At 42.7% G+C, this 21195-nt stretch overlaps 1 protein-coding gene across 8 annotated transcripts in view; it reads left to right on the forward strand.

Moving 5' to 3' along the window:
• Positions 1-6019, forward strand: part of ERG (ETS transcription factor ERG) — a 144476-nt gene extending 138457 nt beyond the window's left edge. For all 8 annotated transcript variants that reach the window (XM_054076545.1, XM_054076580.1, XM_009560865.2 and 5 more), the window contains 2 exons: positions 396-443; positions 4171-6019. In XM_054076545.1, coding sequence (XP_053932520.1) covers positions 396-443; positions 4171-4691 — 569 coding nt within the window. In that variant the 3' untranslated portion in view covers positions 4692-6019. The remainder of the gene's footprint in view (positions 1-395; positions 444-4170) is intronic.
• The last annotated feature ends 15176 nt before the right edge of the window (positions 6020-21195 follow it).

Raw genomic sequence — 21195 nt, forward strand, 5'->3', positions numbered from 1 at the left:
GAGGACTCCTATCCCATTACCTGTCTGTGCCTGTGAGCCCTGGTACACTGCAAGAGTTGATAGTACCAAAAGGTGCCTGTGTGTACGGGTACTTTATTTAAGCAGAAATCAGAATACTTCTGGGCCATATCTACAGTGTGTCTGAATATGTGCTTGTAAGCACTAATATGGTATAAAAGGCAAATGTGTATCTTTGCAATTGTTCACTTGCATACTCAGTTTTAAGGGAAAACATGCAAATATTGCCATGCAGAGAAAGGAACTGCTTTCCCCAGTGTTGGACCTGCTGCCCCATCAGGCAGTGTACATTGCCACTTACAAGGTTAAAAAATAACATCTAAAATATTTGATATCTTTGTTACATTACTTCTAATTTTTATTTCACAATTTTGCAGATCCATACCAGATTCTTGGACCGACCAGCAGCCGACTTGCAAATCCAGGTGAGAAGGAATTTTACTGATTAAGGAGAATTTCTCTTCACTGCTAGTATTCCCACTTCAGCTTTAAGGCCAGACCTGGAAGGTGATGTGACCAATTTTACCACTATTCAGTATGGCTCAGTGGGAGCTGCTGGTACCCAATGTGTTGCAGAATTAGATTTCTAGATTACATAAGGGTGGGACTGAGGTCACTGACTAAGACACAAAGTTATGTATCTTAATGTAGGCATCTACATGTGAGCCTGCTGTCTTATTTGCCATGATACTTATTGGAGAGCTGCTCTGTAGAGAGCTATTCAAATCATCCTAGAATAGATAGTTACATGCACTCAGTCAAACACCTCATCAAATACCTGGATTTTCTAAAGCCTTTGATGCTCTCTCCTATAGCATTCTGCTTGAGAACCCAGCTGCCAATGGCCTGGACTGGCATACTCTCTGCTGGATTAAAATCTGGCTGGATAGCCAGACCTGAAGAGTGATGATAAGTAGAGTTAAATCCAGTTGGAGGCCAGTCACAAGTGACATTCCCCGGGGCTCAGTGTTGGGGCCACATTTTAACATCTAACATTTAACATCTTTTTAACATTTTTATCAATGACCTGGACAAAGGGATTGAGTGTACCCTCGGTGAGTTTGCAGATAACACTAAGCTAGGTGGAAGTGTTGACCTGCTTGAGGGTAGGGAGGCTCTGCAAAGCAATCTGGACAGGCTGGATCAGTGGGCTGCGACCAATGGTATGAGGAGTGTGCACAGATGGCCAAAAAGCCCAACAGCATCCTGTGTTGTATCAGAAACAGCATGGCCAGCAGGAGCAGAGAAGTCATCCTTCCCCTGTACTCAGTATTGGTGAGGCCGCACCTCAAGCAAATAATGTGTTCAGTTTTGGGGCCCTAACTATAAGAAAGGCATCGAGGCGCTGGAGCATATCCAGAGAAGGACAATAAAGCTGGTGAAGGGGCTGGGCATAAGTCTTATAAGGAGCAGCTGAGGGAACTGGGGTTGTTTAGCCTCGAGAAAAGGAGGCTGAGGGGTGACCTCATCTCTGTCTACAACTACCTGAAAGGAGATTGTAGCTAGGTGGATGCTGAACTCATCTCGCAAGTAACAGGTGATAGGATGAGAAGAAAGGGCTTTGAGTTGTGCCAGGGGAGGTTCAGATTAGATACTAGGAAAAATTTCTTCACTGAAAGGGTTATCAAGCACTGGCACAGGCTGCCCAGGGAAGTGGTTAAATCACCATCCTTGGAGGTATTTAGAAGACAGGTAGATGAGATACACAGAGATGTGGTTTAGTAGTGGATAGGTATGGTTGAACTCAATCTCAGAATTCTTCTCATCCAAACACTTCTATGATGCTGAAAGATATCCCATCTGTCCTCTAGGTATCCCTCCAGAAAGGCATGGGTCACTTACCGATCTGCATCAGATGTGTCCCAGATTCTGTTAGTCCACAATACGATGTCACACAGACTTTGAGAAATTCAAAATTTTGGATTAATAAACAAGACCAGAAAAAATATATAGGGAAAACCAGAAATTCATAATCTATTTGCAAAGAACAACTGGATTAGACATGTCAAAAATGTTCCGCTTTAAGAAGGCGGCAACAGGGTGTATTATGGACAGAGGATTGTAGCATATTTTAGCTAACTTTCTTGGTGAGTTAATAACACTGATTGTGAACTGTGCAGATTTCACTGTTGCTGTCCTGAGTCCGCAGTACACACTGTGGCTGTACACCACCATAATCAACATTATAATCTGCCACAATGGATTGACATTGTATGCATCACTTCCTATTTCCCTTAACAGCCACAGTGCTCAGTCTTCCTGGGTCTACATTGCAGGTCTTCTCAACACCCAGTAATAATTTTCTTCTTGCAACGATTATATGGCTTTTCAAGGCATGAAATTGCCAAAATACTGACCCATTTGCTTTCAGTTTATTCCAGCTGACATCAAGCACAGTTCTAGATTAGCTTACTTTCTTAACAGCTTTGTATGGCATAGGAAAGCAATGAAGTAAGTGTTAAGAACAGGATTTTCTAAATGGCCTAAGGCGGTGGTTTTCCAGGTGACACTGATCTTAACCGGAAGGGGGTGAGAGGCTACCTCACTTTAATTTGTTTGCAAACCCCAGCTTTTATGGTTTAGTCAAGCATCTACTTGGTAGCCTTCATTACTGTGGATCACTAACATGATCTGACTTGGGATACTTTTTTAACATTTGAATACAGAATTCCTACACGGCATCATTACTGTTCTTTAACATGTTTTGTGTGTTTATAAATTGGTGGAATTGCTCTCTCATTAAAAGGAAATTGACAGCAACCATTTATTTTCATAGGACTATATATTACATTTGGAAGGCAAGTGTTTATGTTAGAACATATGTTGGATTGCTTATTCAAAATTTGTGTTTTGTCCAGTGCTGAACTGTTTATTGATTTTCAAAGACTAATCCTCTTGTTATGTTTTGTGTATTAAAACTTGCATGCCTTGCTCATACCATGGATTCCTTTGTTTGTTTGTTTTCACAATGCATGTTAATGGAACAGAAGAAATTCATTAAGGACAGTTTGGATAGATATCATTTAGACGACTATGGGTTTCAGTTGCACTGGAGTATAAACTGCTAATCGATTTCAGATGCTACTTTAGCTTGATATTATAATTTGCGAGTATAAACTTTCTAAACAAAAGCTTGTTTATTATACCCACATATCTGATTTGGAAAAAAAAACCAAAAACCAAACACAACCAATTCCTGGTCAGAGATGTACTTAGAAGTTAGCACATACAAACTGGTTGGCAAATTCTGCTGACATTGTGCTTGTGAAACAGATTGCCTTGCAAGCTGCTTCAGCTGTATTTTGCATCATTTCAGTGCTGCTTTATTAAGAAATGCTAAGCTTTAATGTGAATATCAGTGGCAAGGCCCTTTGATATCTACTCTCAGTTGCCTAAAATGGTCAAATTTTGTTCCTATAACTCTGGGCAACACACTTATGCAAAGTTAACATCAGAGTAATTGTTTTCTTTTTAAGATTAAATTGGCAGAGGAATGAGAAAAATAAAACAACAACATTTGAAGTCTTAACTTCAGTAATCATTTAAATTCATTTGACACAGAATAATGATAAAAACGTATTTTATGGACCTTTTCACTGTTCTTGCAAATGTTTTGCCCTATGGTTGTATGCAGTGCAACAGCAAGCTAATAAGTTTCCGTTCCGCATTTCCCCAAATGCTGCAAATGGATGATATGGTTTGGCAAAAGCCCAGCTTTCTCTAAACTTCTCCATTTTGTGTAGGCTTATTCCATAGCAGAGAACATTTAGTTGCAACATAATGCTGTGAGAAGAAACAAAACGTTACGCAAGTGAAAGCAGTTTGTCCTGAACTGTAGAGATTAGTTTCCTAAATGAGGGCTGTACTATTTCCCCATCAATCGTCTGCACTGAATGACATTAGGCAACTATTAAATCTCCATGTAATGGCTTTCTGCCACTTGGATGAGGGAAAATGTGACACACTACCATCATCTCTGCTTTTTAGGATTTCATGAGACAGGGCTGGGAGAGAGGGAGCTAGTTAAGAGTAAGAAGTAGGAACCAACATTGCAATGTTTCCTAATAGTGTCCTATGTGAGAGCCTGGAAGAACTGATGTCTTAATGTCATTAGTCACTAGTCCTGATAATTCTATTTTGTTTCTCCCACAGGGAGTGGGCAGATACAGCTATGGCAGTTCCTGCTGGAGCTTCTCTCAGACAGCTCCAACTCCAACTGCATCACCTGGGAGGGCACCAACGGGGAGTTCAAGATGACTGACCCTGATGAAGTGGCTCGGCGCTGGGGGGAGCGGAAAAGCAAGCCTAACATGAACTATGACAAACTCAGCCGTGCACTTCGCTACTACTATGATAAAAATATTATGACTAAGGTTCATGGTAAGCGCTACGCCTACAAATTTGATTTCCATGGAATCGCTCAGGCTCTCCAGCCTCACCCCCCCGAGTCATCCATGTACAAATACCCATCAGACCTCCCCTACATGAGCTCCTATCATGCACACCCTCAGAAGATGAACTTTGTAGCTCCCCACCCGCCTGCTTTGCCGGTAACATCGTCCAGCTTTTTCGCTGCCCCTAATCCATACTGGAATTCACCAACTGGAGGTATCTACCCCAATACCAGGCTGCCAGCTGCTCATATGCCTTCTCATCTTGGCACCTACTACTAAACGAGGAAAAGAAGAAGCACCGGAAAATACAAAGACACTTCTCATTGGGGAACGGTCCCTGATGATTTACAATGAACTCTATTGGAGTACTCTATTAGAAGTGCCTTAAGAGACAAATGAAGGTTTGGCTGGGGAAAAAATACGGTAAAAGTAGATGTCAAAAAGACTCTTTGTAGTAGGGATTTAAAGGAAATATTCAAGAAGTATTAAGATACTAAAATGTAATGTATATGGGCATCGACTCTGTGGACCAAACAACAATAGACTATTGTAGGTAAAAGCATGAAATGATAAGAAAACCTACGAAAGCTAGTGGTCTTAAAAAGTTGATAAGCTTATATGTAAAGTTTGATATCTTGCTAGTGCAAAACTGGGACTATACTACAGCAACATAAGGATAAGTCTATAGTGACCTAACATACAACATATGAGTTGTTACAAAAGATGAGGGGAAGGGAAAAAAAGGAAAAAACCTACCTGTATTTAAAAAATAAGAACATATGAACAGAAGAGACTGGTTTAGTTTTGAAGCTGATTCGGAATATAGCAGCATTGTTTTACTTAAAGTTAAATGTGTTCCATTCATCAGAGTGTTATCAGCTACTCAAACTGTGAAGACAACCCAAACTTTAAGATTCCTTGACAGTATTACAGGAACCCTGAGCCAAACATTGGAAATGAGAATGTGCTGAAGGGCAAGTGTATGATTGTAGATCAGAGGCCTGCACCTGACAGAGAACGCAGAAAGGAGAAAGAGGAGGACAAAGGTGATGCGAATGGGAGAAAAGGAAATTCTTTACCAGTAGAGACTGAATAGACTGAAAATGTAGTAGTGTTGGGACTATAAAGAAACACTTCTTTGGACTTGTGAAACATATTACTCAGTATCATACCATTCCCAGTATTACAGGATGAACAGACTTGATTTTACAGTAATAAAAAAGTGGAAAAAAGGGAAAAGCAGAATTCAGAAGTCAGAATATGCATCTCTTTTTTAAAAAAGTAAAACTGGAATTGTGTTTGATATTTAAAAAATACCAGTTAGAACCTCATCATTATTAAGGGAGTTTGTTTTCTATTGGTTAAAGCAAGAGACAGCCCCTGACTGCCAAAATCAGAAATCATCTAAGTATTTTTGTTAGGCGGGCGCCAGTTTTTCTTTATTGAGTCGCGAACGCTGTGCGTTTGTCAGAATGAAGTATACAAGTCAATGTTATTTTTTCCTTTTTATATAATTATTATATAACTTATGCATTTATACACTACGAGTTGATCTCGGCCAACCAAAGACACAAAAAAGGGACAATCAAAAATATTGTGGCCTTGAATTTTAACTCTGTATGCTTAATGTTTACATTATGAACATATTAGTACTTAGAATGCAGAATGTATGTAATAAAATAAGCTTGGCCTAGCATGGCAATTCAGATTGACACTGTAGTTTGCATTTGCATTTTTAGTGCCTGGCACACCTATCAGATCTCCCATTCACCATGTTAAAATTTTGTTTTGTGAAATCTGGCCATCATGAAAATGTAGGACCAAATAGCAATGCTTAGCCCAAGTTCAAAGTAGACAGGTGCTGTGTGTCTTCTTTTCCAAACACTTCTGCTAAAATACTTGCAGACCTTCTTTAACAATGCCTTGCCATTCTTGTCCTGACCTTCTTTTTCCCAGAGATTGCAACCATGCCCAGTTTTTGACAACTTCATGGCCAATATTAAAAATGAAGTCCAAAGGAGGCCTCTAAGGAAGAAAACTGATACCCAAAAATTATCTCTTGTTGCCATCAGATTACGCTGCATAATCTGAACCTGAGATGTATTTTCATACTGAATCATACGTTGAATTCCCATGCCCCCTTGCTATTAATACATACTGTATCATTATTAGTAAATAAAGTGAATAATGAATACCTTCCATTATTCCTCACTCTAGAATGTAGTGTATGGTAGTTTGTTAATTTGCTATTGCAGTCCATCCTGGCTGTTCACAAAAGGCAGGCTGTTTTCTTTCTGTTCTATTCAGAAAGATTAGATTCAGATTCAGAGGCTGTACCATGGGCCCTAAAACTACATCTAGTGCCTAATGGCATGACTCCTTTTTTTTTTTTGCAATACCAGATGAAGAACTGGTCTGGAAAATCAGCACTGACATTTATAAGTGGCTATCTGCAGTAGGCAGTGTTTACCGTAGAAACCTCAGACAGCTCAGTCCTCCAACTGTATCCCTCTTTTTTCTGTTCTTTTGTCTCTTTTTCAGACAAATGGGGTGTGGTTTCAAGTTTTATGGCAAATGTTCTGCATATCTGTTTTGTGGAGCATTAATCGGTGCCGTGCAATAGGAGGCTTGCCAGACTCCCATGTTATGAGTGTCTTGGTGGCAGTTTATAAGCACAGGATTATATTACTAATGTTTGAGACTTGAGCAGTGGCATCATAAGCCTTGTGATCGCTTGGGAAATAAGCACTATAAGTCTGTATCTCTTAAAAAATAAAAAAAAAACTCATGGAAAGGTTAGAAAAGCTGAACTCTTGGAAAAGGTTAGTCACTATTTTAAGAGGTTATGGCAGGCACACCTACATGCTGACTGTTAGAATAATAGTTTGTCTTTCAGTGGAAATACAGCTACAGATGCTTGCTATCTACTTCATGTGTATTTCCAACACAAAAATCGGTAAGTGTACTGTTGAACCACCTTTTAATTAAACACTTAAAGAGTCCAGATAAAGCAAACATTTTTGTTTAGATTGGCAAGGACAGGCCTGGAGGCCTCCAAAGCATCCCCGGTGCTCAGAGGGCTGACTGCAGGATTTCCAGACTGTGTTGCCTGGCTGCTATCGTGTGCAATGGGAGCAACATCCTGACATAGGGTTCAAATCCTGGGACATGGATAGAGTCACAGCAGATGGCACAATGGAGACTCCTCATGATGGACAGCAAAATCCTACAGTAGGCCATGGGTAAACTCACTGGCGACCCAGTCCAGGACAGCTGTCTTAGAGCTACACCTTTCCCCCAGACCAGGTCATAGATTTTCATGAGCCTTGGAAAACTTGGATTTTGGAGCCATGAGGATGAAAAGGAGAGTGAAGAATGGAGAGACCCCACTGCTTCTGCATCAGGATGAGTGTCTCTGCTACTTGTATAGCCACCCTACCCCAGGGGCAGCAGACACAGTATAGGGTCTTCCTGTTGGAGGGTAAGGAACAGCCCGCTGTCCCAGGGCTGTGGCAGCGGCAAAACACACTGTGGACTCATGGTAGCGTCTGCTGCTCACTGCCTACTGCCCTACTACCCTGCTGCTGGGAGCTGGGAACACTGGAGTGAGGCCAAAGTTTTAGGGACTGGTTCGCAGTTCAGACTATGACAAGGACTGGGCCCACTACAGCCAAATTGCTCAGAGCAACTGAGCAATTCCGCATCCATACCATGAGAAACATTCACGTGAGGCTCAGCCAGAACCCAAGACCTCAGCTGAATGTGCTGCTTACCATTTAAGCACCTGGATGTATGGACAACACAGCCCTGCTGAGTCCACGTTTGTACAAGTTGGTAGTTTTGATAACTTTGGCCATTTGTTTAAATTAGGTCTTCTTTTACAGTTAGTTTTCAGACAAGTCTCATACCTTATTACAGCACTCTGAGGATCACTCTGAAAGCACAAGCTTCATTTTTCCTGAAATTTAGAGATGTAAGTGTGCTTATCTGTTACCAAGAAATGCACATCTGAGAAGCTACACTGCAACATGGGAAGTGATGGTGAGGAAAGTTTTAAAAGTAAAACTAGGAAGCTCAAATTCCAGCATTCTCAATCAAGATATTTCCATCAATAGTAAATTTGTTTTAGTAAGTATATAAAAAAAAAAAAAGCCTTTGAAGGATGTATTTTACAACAGTTGTCTTGTGAATCTTAAAGGAAGATTGACAGAAAATAGGAGAGCACAGCAGCAACTGTACTGAACTCCTTCACTCCCAACACTTTCGGTATTCAAAAGAGTCCACATGTATCTGAGTACCTCAGATGCCGCATGCTTTTCAAACTGCCCTCACAAACACAGGGATCATCAGTGATTCAAACTTCCTTCTGCAAACTCATCTCGCTGACTCTTTCTTACACCAGCTAAGACCTAATTTTAAAATAAGCTTTTAATTATAGATGCATTAAAGAAAGGTGAAAAAAACCCACTACACTTCAAAGAAAGGTTAAAAGCCCACTATACTTTGTATTATATGCTTAATGATCCCATGATCTTTTTCTGTGCCATTGTCTCAAGTTTTGGAAATATCAAGGGAATGGCTCTGAGAATAGTCTCTGTTTACCTAAATCACTAGTAAGTCAGAATGGCACTTCATCCATCTGAAGGACTCAGTTAACTCATGCCTGAATTTTAACTGTCTCCTGAAGCAAACATAATGTAACACAAGTGCTTTTTTCCCTATCTGTGCAGTGGTTGGAGCTTTTGGATATCTTCACAGCATTTCTTGTCTGCCTTTGGTACGTGCGTTAAGGAGATTAGGTGCTGCTAAGGACATGCACAAATAGCCACAAACTGTGGCTATTCCTTGGACTTGGCTGGGACTTTGCTGTCCATCAGCAATACAAACTCTTTCACGAGTGACAAGAAACCTAGTTATGTGGTAGCAATGCCCCATAGGAAAAACATAGCTCCCTTGTGCTTTCTTGGTAAAGATATTTTTTCCTTAGCTCTCACTAGGGTAGTCACATCCCTCTCTGTGTCGGGCTGTTCAGAGAGCCCTTCCTTATCAGAGCTAAGTGCTCACAGCCCGTAGGGTTTGAAGGAGGCCACCCTCCAAAACTTGGCCTTACACTGGGGGGAAGCAAGGGCTAAGGAGTCCATGAAGCCTCCCACTTTATTAATCAGCGCTATGGGCCTCCCTCCATAATGAACATTGCTTATACACACTCCTGGTCAAGGCATGAAGCTCATGGCTATGTACCCCCTCATGCCTCATACCTTCTGGTTATGTCTTGACCTCCATGCAGACCACACAAGTGGATCATACAAGGATTTCAACAAGAGAAAATATGAAAATGAAGTCTGAGTAGACCACATAATTTTCAGGAAGCATGTGAGGCTGCTCAGAAAGCTGTCCTGGGTCCCTGTTTGTTTCCAGGCTTCAGCTACAACCTCCAAAGTAGCTTGGCTCCACCAAGCTTGGCTCCACTCCACCCCCTGGGCAGTGTGACCACTCTGTTAAGGCACCGGCTGCTGTGATTACATCAGACGGATGACCCAGTGAGAGCCTTACTTGAATAGGGGAGACCACTTGGTGAGCTGGTTAATGAGAATATTAGGCCAACTGGAATGTGGAAAATTGTTTCAAAATTGGCCAATGGCCATCATTGTTTAAGAACAATATTTTCAAGAAAATTTAATAGAACAGCCAGGATGGTTAGGCTAGGAATTGCCCCGAGATGTACTTCTAAATCACTGGAATGAAGAATTCTCAAAACCAGGCTCAGAAAGTTTCTTGTGTTATGTACCAGAATCTTGGGCCATATATATTTTGTAAAATAATGAGAGGCGGAGTAAATTTCCGTGCACAATCCCAGAAGAAGTAGTGAGAAAGTTTCTGCTTGGGAAACCCCATCCATCTCTCTCACTATTACAGAAATATTTTCATTTGTGTAACTACTGTTGCTTCCTTAACCCTCTTCTCATTTGAAGATCATAGAATCAGAATCATAGAATCATAGAATAGTTAGGGTTGGAAGGGACCTTAAAGATCATCTAGTTCCAACCCCCTCACCACGGGCAGGGACATCCCACTAAATCAGGCTGCCCAAGGCCCCATCCTGTTGGGGGAGGAGAGTCCCAGAGTCAATGAACGAGTCCTCCAAGAGGTATGAAGCATTGCTCATTTATTCTAACATCTGAGGGTCTATTTATACAGATAATAATTTCCATGGAATCAGAATATTTACAACATATTCTAATCGTAAAGTCACACTGTTAAAACTACCCACCCGGTTCCCATGCCTGGTTCTGACTTTATCAAGCCAGCCTCCTCATTCTCATGAGATAGCAAGGCTCTCAGAAAACATCACAACCTTGAAGCCTTATACTAAGGCTTCGTATCTAAGAACTGACTATAGGCCTTTGTGTCTAAACATTGATACTTTAGCACATTCTTTCTACTGATCATCATAGGCAGGGTTGTGCAAGCAGGCTTCTAGGATTACAGCATGTCCAGTTTGTTCCAATATATTTCCTACAATTCCCCCTTTTTCTTTTTGCACAACCCAAGCCTGACTAACTAGATGAGTTGCTATTCTTAAAGATGGGAACAATCAACAACCAAAGAGCAACATTAAAATCAACGGTAAAAATGACATCATTAACCATTAATGACTTCATCAAAGAGGATAGCCATTCCCAATTTTTGCAACCATGCTGTAAGCGGGTCCTGACCAATCATGATCTTCTTCAAGTTATCCTTCAGCTCTCGGAGAAGAGAAAGTCTATTGCAGAATCCCTTACTATTGAGGAGGCTATGGAGAAGATCCAAGCAGGAGCATTTACTGCTGTCACACGTCCACATGCTGGGTTGCTGCGGCAACCTCTTCAACTTTGTTTTTTTTTTTTTTTTTTTAAATTCTATCCTCTGCAGCCTTTCACTTCAAAGGTCCCAGGTAAATCTACCCGTTTGCCGGCTTAGTGGACGTTTGAGATTGAAAGGTCTGAGAGTTGCATTTTTAAGATTAATCAAAACAAACAAAGGCTCAAACTACCCAAATCTTACAAACGTTTAAAGCGCTTTAAACACACACGCACACACACACAGAACCACTTTTTTGAGAGCTTAATATACCCGTACAATATTGTTTATGACCAGTCAATAAGAATAGCATGATGGTATGAATATTTAAACTATACAGAGTAGCAAACACACAAAATCACTATTCTTTGGAAATATAATCCTACAAGCTTTACACTCTATAGTTAAGGATAGTGGTTTTCTACAAAGTTCACATTTGCGGTTACAACTAGCAAAGATGGTAGGGTTTAATTTCCACCCACCCACCCCCAGGTCCTTGTCTGCAATGATGCTGGATACCACTCGTTGGATACTGATCTTGATGTTTGGAACTCAGGTATCGTCTGCAAATTCTTTCTTCAACTGTTTAATTACTCGCCATCGTGGCTGGTTGACCTCTCGTGGTGTTGGCTGATCGGAGCAGGCCGCATTCATTTACTGGGCACCCATATAGGTCCGCGATCTGTGGAAACACAACTATATCCTCACCCAGTAAATAAAAGCGGGCTGGGTCCTTCCCATAAACCTGTGGTAGGATTCTTATACCTGATTCGAACTTCAGAGATAGGTTCCATTTTTGTATTACTATTGTGTATGACAACAGGAGGTTGTTCTAACCTTGCAGATAAACTCAAGTAATTAAGGGTGAACAGCACCTTGCTCAATCTAGTCTGCACATCCCTGTCTTCAGGCATCTTTTGTTTAGCTAGGTAATCCTTTAGAGTGCGATTTGCTCTCTCAACGACAGCTTGCCCTGTTGAAAGGTGTGGGATTCCCGTGATGTGCTTTACTCCCCATAATGTAGGAATTTCTGCACCCGTGTTCCAACATATGCAGGGGCGTTGTCTGTCTTAATATAATGTGGGACTCCCATTACGGCGAAACAGACTGCAAGGTGTCGGATCACATGAAGTGCCTTTTCCCCAGTTTGCACTGTAGCCCAAATCATTTTTGAATAATCTATGCTAACACGTACGTACCTTAACCGTCCAAATTTTGGTATATGGGTTACATCCATTTGCCAGACCTCATAGGCATTCAGCCCTTTCAGATTAACACCTAAGCCCAAACCTGTTCCATGTGCACTGCATTGAGAACAGGATCTTACAATCCCATGAGCATCTGCCCAAGTGAGGTCAAACTGTCTTTTTAACGCTTTGGCAGATTGGTGAAACATCTCGTGGCTCTCTCTTGCCTTGGCAAAGGAGCTGACCGGGGCTGAGGTAGCGATACTGACTAATAAGTCAGCAACAGCGTTGCCTTCCCCCAGACCCACAGTAGTGCAGTGGCTCCTTATATGTATTACACAGCACGGTTGTGTTCGGACTGCTATTGCCTTTTGGATTTGTAAAAACAGTTCACCAAGTCTCTGATTTGTTGGTAGCTTGAGAATAGCATCTTCTATTTTCTGTACTAGTCCCACAGCATATTGGGAATCTGAAACTATATTCAGAGGGACATGCAGCCAAGTGGACAAAGCCCAGGCTATGGCTGCCAATTCAAGCGTTTGGAGAGAATCTGTCATATTCCCATGTATTCTGTGGTCATTCCACTGTCCGTTCGTTTTCCACACACATACAGCCACCCTGCTTTTCTTTCCAGCATCTGTAAAGACAGTCTGCCCTTTAACTGTTGCTGTACTATTTTTGGTTTTTCCAACCATTGATATCATCCGATAAGCTGTATGCGCTGCTCTGTGGGCACTGTGCTTGTTACTTTACCCTGGAATCCAATCAATGCTATCTGCATGAATTCCGAGTTCCTTAATATCCACTCAAAGTCTGCTGCTCTTATGGGCAAATTTATCCACGCTGGTTCCTGACCACGTATCTCCTTACAACGCTGCCTAACCTTTTCAATGAGGTGACTGACAACCTCAGTCCTTTGCCATACACTCTTAGGGGTTGTATAAGGCAGAAAAAGCCATTCAAACAAGGTTAAAGAATTCGAGTCTTTTATGGATTTTTTCGGTCGCCTGGCATCATTTGGCTCCCTTTGGGCAGGGGACTCTCCCCCTTTTTCTTTTTGCCAGGTGGGCCATTGCAGTAGAATGGCAAAAGGGTGTTGTGAATTGCAAATAAACAGTCCTATAGGGACATCATGTAGCATTCGATTGGCAAAGGATTCCAGGATCTTGTCACTCAGAAATTCCAACGCAGCTTGGTGCAGCAGAAGCCACTCGATGGGTTGGCCTGAGTCTATCCCACGGAGGAGGGGCATAAAGGGTGCGAGTTATTCATTTGTTATTCCTTCAATATTGCGGATCCACTGTAAGTCTCCAACCAGTTTCTGAGCATCGTTCAACGTCTTGACACTAGGTGTCAGTACCAATTTCTGTGGCCTAACAGTCGCACTAGTGATGGTCCAACCTAGATACTTCCAGGGTGCTCGACGCTAGACTTTTTCGGGTGCTATGATGAGGCCGTTAGAATTAAGCTGGGATTCCAAGTATTTAATAAGCATATCTGTGATAGGTTCCTTCTGACAAAGCAAGATGTCATCCATATAATGATAGATGAGGGTATCAGGGAGCTGTTTACGAATAGGCTTAAGCACTCAAGAAACAAAGAGTTGACACATGGTAGGAGAATTCTTCATCCCTTGAGGGAGGACAACCCATTCAAATCTTTCCACTGGTTCAGCTTTGTTTATCGACGGCAAGGTGAAGGCAAAGTGAACGGTGTCTTCTGGTTGGAGCAGGATAGTAAAGAAGCAGTCTTTCAGGTCGATTACCGATAAGTGCCAATCCTTTGGCAACATCGTTGGCAATGGCATACCTGGTTGCAAGGCTCCCATAGGCCACATCTGATCGTCTACCTTGCGAAGATCGTGCAGGAGGCGCCACTTCCTGGACTTTTTAGGAATTACAAAGATAGGTGTAATCCAAGGACTGGTCAAAGGTTGGATGTGTCCAGCTTGGAGTTGTTCCTTTACTAATTTATGTATGATTAGCAGCTGATCCTCTGTTAATGGCCGCTGCTCAACCCAAACAGGATCGTTAGCCTTCTATTGTATTCGAGGGGTTGTCGGCTGCTCAGCAGCGGCCATTAGGATAAATTCGAAGATGGAGGAATGGTTAAAGTTGCTCCAACCTGGGATAACATATCACGTCCAATCAGTCCTCCGAGATCTCCAGGCAGAGGCATAACATATGGTTGTATAGCAATGTCTTGCCCCTCGGGCAATTTCAGCTGAACCACATGACAGCTTTGTAATGGTACGATGCCACCACCAATGCCCTGTACTTGATACAATTTAGTGGTCAAAGGCCAATCTCAGGGCCACACTTGTGCACTGCTGATGGTGATATCGGCACCAGTGTCAAGCATCGCCCTGATCTTTATTCGCTTTTCTTGTTTGCTAACTTTGGATTGATCATGGGTCATTGACGCATCTGTTGTACCAGATTTACCATGGCATTTCCCATGGACCCAAATCCATGGCATCTCCCATGGACCCAAATCCATGGCTTCCTCTTTCTGGGGTGTTTTGAGACCTGTCCCATATGGTGCATTCTCTTTGATAAAGAATCAGCTGTGCAATCCTAGTCCCTTTTCTTATGATCAATGGCAGTGAAAGTGTATATGCAATAACCATGACTTCCTCTGTGAAGTCCGCATCTATAACTCCTGGCAGGATAATCAGTCCTGCAAGTCCAGTTGAAGACCTCCCGATAAGCAGAGCACCTATAGTGCTATTGGTGGAACATACCGGCCCCTTCACCCCGGTGGGAATTTTCTGGGGCATGGTAGTCATCAATGTTACATCTCTTGCTGCTGCCAAATCAATTCCCAGGCTGCCTCGGGTCACTGGCGGCGACAACTGCAGGATGATATTAAAGGGCCCGCCACTTTTGTCATCACGCGGGGACCCTTCGCGCTGGCTTCCTTGTTTTTTGCCAGCCTGCATAAATCACCAGCATGATTGCTTCTCTGGCAATGGTCACACCACACAGTTGCAGTACATGTCTTTCGAAAATGCCCTTTCCTCCCGCATTTATGGCAATTTCCTAAACTGACCCTCCTGTCTGTTTGTGTTGGCATTCCTCTGATCTTTTGTACTGCCACGGCTAGAAGGGAGGTGGTGGGAGACATGGCAGCTGAAACAGCTTGTGCTATCATTTTTCCTTGCTGGGTACTTTGTGCTCTGCTTGCCACTTCTATCATAACTACCTCAGAAGACTTGGGGAGAGTGGCTAAGGTCGCTTTTGTCTTTGGATTGGCATTCTCGAAAGCAAGCAATTTGAACATGCTTTGCTTTCCAGCTACATCCATGCCCTTTTGATTTGCTAATGCTGCTGATAATCGGTCGATGAAATGAGTATACGGCTCTGTGAGTCCCTGCTTCACGTTAGTGAAGGTGGGCGATGGATCTTCCCCTGGTAATGCATAGTATGCTTGCCGAGCAGTGGCTGCAGCCAGATGATGTAAGGCTATTGGATAATTCAACTGTTGGGCCATGTTAGAGTATGCCCCTTGTCCAGTAATCATCTCTGCGGTTATTCCTGCTAAGGGATCATTGGGAGCTCTTGGTCGTGCTGCCTCTAGGGCAGCCTGACGAGACCACTCCCTTTCCCATAGAATTTGTTGCGACGGTGAGAAGCAGCATGGCGATGTTACGACAATCTATGGGGAAATTAACGTCAGCCGTATGTATCCAATCTAATGCAGGTCTCGCTTCCTCAGATTTTATTCCTCCCTCCTTTATCACCTTCTTTATTTGCTGTAGAATTTTCCAGTCATGCTGCTCAAAATTAGGTTGTGGGTTATTTGCATTAAATACAATCAGCAAAGCAAGGGAGCCTGCTGGCTGCAATCCCCACCTAAGAGAGCATCTCAAATAACTTCAGACCACCTGTTACCGGTCCTTGGCCGACATAAAGGCTGGGCATATTGTGGGGGATAAACTGAAGGTGTTGAGGGTGTCATTGGCACACAAGGCTTATCAATCATCTCTCTAATTGAGGAGGCAGGGGCAGCGGACACTGGACCTTCTAGGTGTTTTATACGATCCTCTAACGAACGAATGGACTTCTCCATTCTTTCCTGAAGAGTTTGCATTGTCGATTCTACCTGTTTTTGTAACTGTTTAACTTCAGTGGAGTTACCTGGTGTTTCCCCTACTACACCATCTTCTCCCTCCTCTGACTCCTCGCTACTTTTTCCTGGTAACGCAACGGTCTCGGGAGGGGGAAGGAGAGGCGGCTATAATTTAGCCCGACAGCTTCGTCCACCCCGCACTTTATCAGTGCAGCCGGCTACTGTGGACACTTCCGGTTCCTGTGTCATTGCACTTCCGCCCTCTGGTGGGTGAACGTCGGGGGCCTCTGACACAATGGGGTCGTCCAGGTCCTTAGACTCATTCTCCTTTTTTACGGACAGATTTAAGAGCTCGTGGACACTGGTACAAACTTTCCCAGTCATTCCTTTCATTGGGTAATTCCGGCCTACCCCAAAGAAAGCACTCATACAATTCGTCGTGGTGCGATGAGTTTCAGCCGGGGGGTTGGGGGGGGCTATGGTGCGCACAGCGGCAGCGGCAACTTTTGACTCCGCCTTCAGTGCTTGTAAAATGTTAACGACAGTCCGCCGAGTTACCCCACAGCCCGCAAAAGGCTCTTCGCCCTTTTTCGTGATCGTGCAGTCCCATAATTCATCCCCCACGCAGCCCAGTCAAAAAGTTGAGAAGGATTTGCAAGAAATCCTTTCTCCCTAGCCCACTGAACGAGCTTCACTAACGCCTTTTCCGCAACTGCTTCACCTCGCTTAGCGAGAATACCTGATAGCAGGTTTTGTGCTGCTGCATATTCAGATTCCATGTCTGCAAGCAAGAAAAGCAGAGGGAAGGTAGCGACCCTTCCTACGTCAGTCCGCAGTCGCTGACTCAGCCGGCTCCCCACAGCCTTTGCTTCGAAACCTGAAGCTAACAGCTCAGCTTTTCGCTATTGGTTCCGCTTTTAACCCTTACCGCTTTTCGCTAGGGCTCGGCACCCTTACCGCTTTTCGCTAGGGTTCGTCGCCGAAGATTCACCCTTACCGCTTTTCGCTAGGTTCTGCCTTTCGGGCGCCACTTGTTGGGGGAGGGGAGTCCCAGAGTCAATGAACGAGTCCTCCAAGAGGTATGAAGCATTGCTCGTTTACTCTAACATCTGAGGGTCTATTTATACAGATAATCAGAGTGCATGTTTCCATGGAATCAGAATATTTACAACATATTCTAATCGTAAAGTCACACTGTTAAACTACCCACCCGGTTCCCATGCCTGGTTCTGACTTTATCAAGCCAGCCTCCTCATTCTCATGAGATAGCAAGGCTCTCAGAAAACATCACAACCTTGAAGCCTTATACTAAGGCTTCGTATCTAAGAACTGACTATAGGCCTTTGTGTCTAAACATTGATACTTTAGCACATTCCTTTCTACTGATCGTCATAGACAAGGTTGTGCAAGCAGGCTTTTAGGATTACAGCATGTCCAGTTTGTTCTAATATATTTCCTACACCATCCAACCTCACCTTGAACACCTCCAGGGATGGGGCATCCACAACCTCCCTTGGTAACTTGTTCCAGTTTCTCACTACTCTCACGGTGAAGAAATTCTTCCTAATGTCTAGTCTAAATCTGCCCTTCTCCAGCTTATACCTGTTCCCCCTCGTCCTATCACCACAAGCCTTTATGAACAGATATCTCAGCTCCAGATTATTTCCACACATTCCCTTAACAGCAAGGCTAATAAGTCTCATTATCAAACAAGTTGTTTTTTTTGTTTTCCTACTATTTTTATATTTTGCAATTACTTCTACTTACAGTCTTCATGCATCATGCTCCAGAGTTCCTGGTCTGCCTCAATGTTTACAGCTTGCTAAATATTTGTAGTTCGTTATCACACCCCTTTGACTGGATGTTAGCCAAGCTTAAACATATTCCACTTCACAAACCTATCCCTCTTGTTCTTCTCTTATAACTGTTAATGGGTCTTTTTGTGTGTGTGCGCGCACTTTCTCTGCACATGAGCAGGCCTGAAGTCTCCTGCTGTCAAAAATATTTCCATCTATGACTTCTCGGACTGCTACCTCACTCCTGCTGGAGTCTATATGTCTCTCCTCAGCCAGGCAATTAATGTGCTTGTAACCTCATCTGGCTGAAAAGTCTTCCTTGAGCAGGTAAATGACCCTTCACCCCCTCAGCTCTAAATGGACTCCTATGTTCTTCATTTGGAGCAGTTTCTTTCTTATGGACTGAAAAACCTCCCTTCTTCAGATCTCTCCACCAACAGACCACTGGGAAGGTTTTTCAAAGCTCTTGTTGTAAACTGGCTGCACTAATTGCACCAGTTCATCTTGCTGCACTGTGCAGTGTTTGTTTTGGCCCCATGCTTTCTGTGTCCCAGCCAGGCTGAAAGCTGCTGCAGGCAGAAAATGCACATCCAGAAAGCTCCCAGCAGTGTGTTGCTGCTTAATATTACATAGTCATGAGTAACATTGCCAAAAAAAGTGTCTACACATCTCCAGTTCTCTTCACGATGAAAATGTCACTCTTCTCCACTGGAAACTCAAAAGCTGCTCCGCAGAAAATGGATACTGGCTTCTTAAAACAGGCATGGGCATTTGGGCTAAATCTGCCACAGTCCTTTTAGGCTTCAAAGCAGTCCTAAGATGATATGAAAGACAAATTTTAAGTTTTAGACATGTTTTTCACTCACTCCTTTCATATATTTTTTGCAAAACTAATTACCATTTGTATCAACAATCACGCCATGTAGACCCTGTGGCCAGCTGAGACATTACTACAGGACTGTCAATAATGACATAGGACTTCAAACACCACCTTTCTATACTCTCCTGGAGAAGTTGTGGAGCGTTTGTGAAGCTCTCCAGTGCATCTGCAACAGCACTGACCATTAAAACAGACAGTTTTCAAAATAATGTCCCTTTTCACCTTTGGGTTGTGGGTTGGAGGTGATGTGTGTTCACCTGCATCACTGTAGCCAAAACAGGAGAGGAAGGAAAAAAGTGAACATGAAAATATTTATTTGTTCTATGGTTGAAAAATCACCTCACGCTGTCTAGTTCCCAGAAGTGCTGCTCTAATACATTAATATATTTCAGTTTCCTGGAATGAGGATGACATTCAAATGATCCAGCCACGAGTTGGATCCTATCATGGTGGATATGGTAAATACAGACCATCACTAATAGATGTTGTTTTAAAGTGCCCGTATCTTTAGAAACACGAGACTAATAAATGTTGGAAGAGGCTGTATTTTTTACCAAGACTAGTTAAACATTTTCTATTTCAGCTCTTTTTTCAAGTAGGGAGGGTGAGATTGTTTTTTTCTTCTAACATGCTCTGAAGATAAATCCAGGAAATGTTTATAAGGTGCTTGGACATTGTGATGGGCTCATATCCTGACACAGACAGACAGCTCACAGTCTGGCTCCCCAAAGGATGGAAGCATCTGGTGTTTCCCTGAATAACTGCTGGTTACAAAAGTTGTAAGTGGCTACATATGGTTGTAAGCAAGTTGTAAACCTACCATGAGTTTCCAAGGAAAAGACAGAAAATTATGACTAAAGTAAGTGGCACACAGCCTTTGGAGCAGAGCAGGGCTTGATTCTCGAAATAGGTCTGAAAATAAATGTCGTTACCTTGGCTGTTACTGGAAAATTAAAGTGGAGGAGGTGGCAGGAAAGGGGCCATACAACCAAGGAAGCATGGAAATGACAGTTATTATCAGTTGGGCTTGGAAAATGGAAGGAAAAATAGGAAGAAAAGGCCAAAATTAAGAGGGAAAGACAAAGAAGAGTTATGAAATACTGTCAGACGGAGTAGCAAAGTGTGATGACACTGGCCCCTAATCAGCAATTTATGGAAAGGGATATAAGTGGACCTTTAAGACATTCTTGCAAGGATTACTTGGTGGTAAATGTTAATCCTGATTTGATGATTGTGACATGAAATCAGACCTGAGTTGTCAGTAAACAGAGAGCCAACCAGAGGATCAAAATATGGGCTAACCACAGGAAGGCAGCAATCAAGGAGGCAGACTTAGCTCTGCCTCCCCTTCCCCTTAGGCTGAACCTGGCATGTGGACAGAGGATGCTGGGAATCTTTAATGCATAGGGAAACCCAAACACGTTATTTTCCTATGTAGACATGGAAAGTTAAAGATGGATCTGAGGGATGTGGGGAAGGAAACAGCAACTGGGTGCCAAAAGGTTAACAGAAAGAGAGGTGAAAGCAGAAGAAAGGGAGGCCATAGACCCTAGGGAATGTAGAGGTTCAAGACAACGAAAAAAGGCTTAAAAAAGAAGGTAAAGTCAGGTTTAACTCAAAGTAGTGAGCCCAGAGGAGATGTTTGAGAGGAACATGTGATGTGCACATCCAGTAGGAGGAGGCAGGGTAGCACATCTGAGCTAAAGTAATATCTGAAGCCACCTGAGCAGAGGAAACAGTGCAGTTTGTAAATTATACTTCAATTCTCTTACTACAATTACCACTTTAGTATATGTCCAGCTAACATTTCATTACAATTTCCACAAACATTTCATCTATTTCTCAAAAATATCTGGTGAGCTTCACTGCAATCGTAATTACATAATAAAGAATCATTGAGGTCTAATATGCCTTTTTTTATATAACTTTTTTTTTTTTTAACTAACATTGTCTAACTTGCAACAGGTTTTGTGTCCCTCAGTCCCTCAGATGTTCCAGAAAACGTT

The sequence above is a fragment of the Cuculus canorus genome, chromosome 1, assembly GCF_017976375.1.
Source record: "Cuculus canorus isolate bCucCan1 chromosome 1, bCucCan1.pri, whole genome shotgun sequence".
Taxonomy (NCBI): Eukaryota; Metazoa; Chordata; class Aves; order Cuculiformes; family Cuculidae; genus Cuculus; species Cuculus canorus.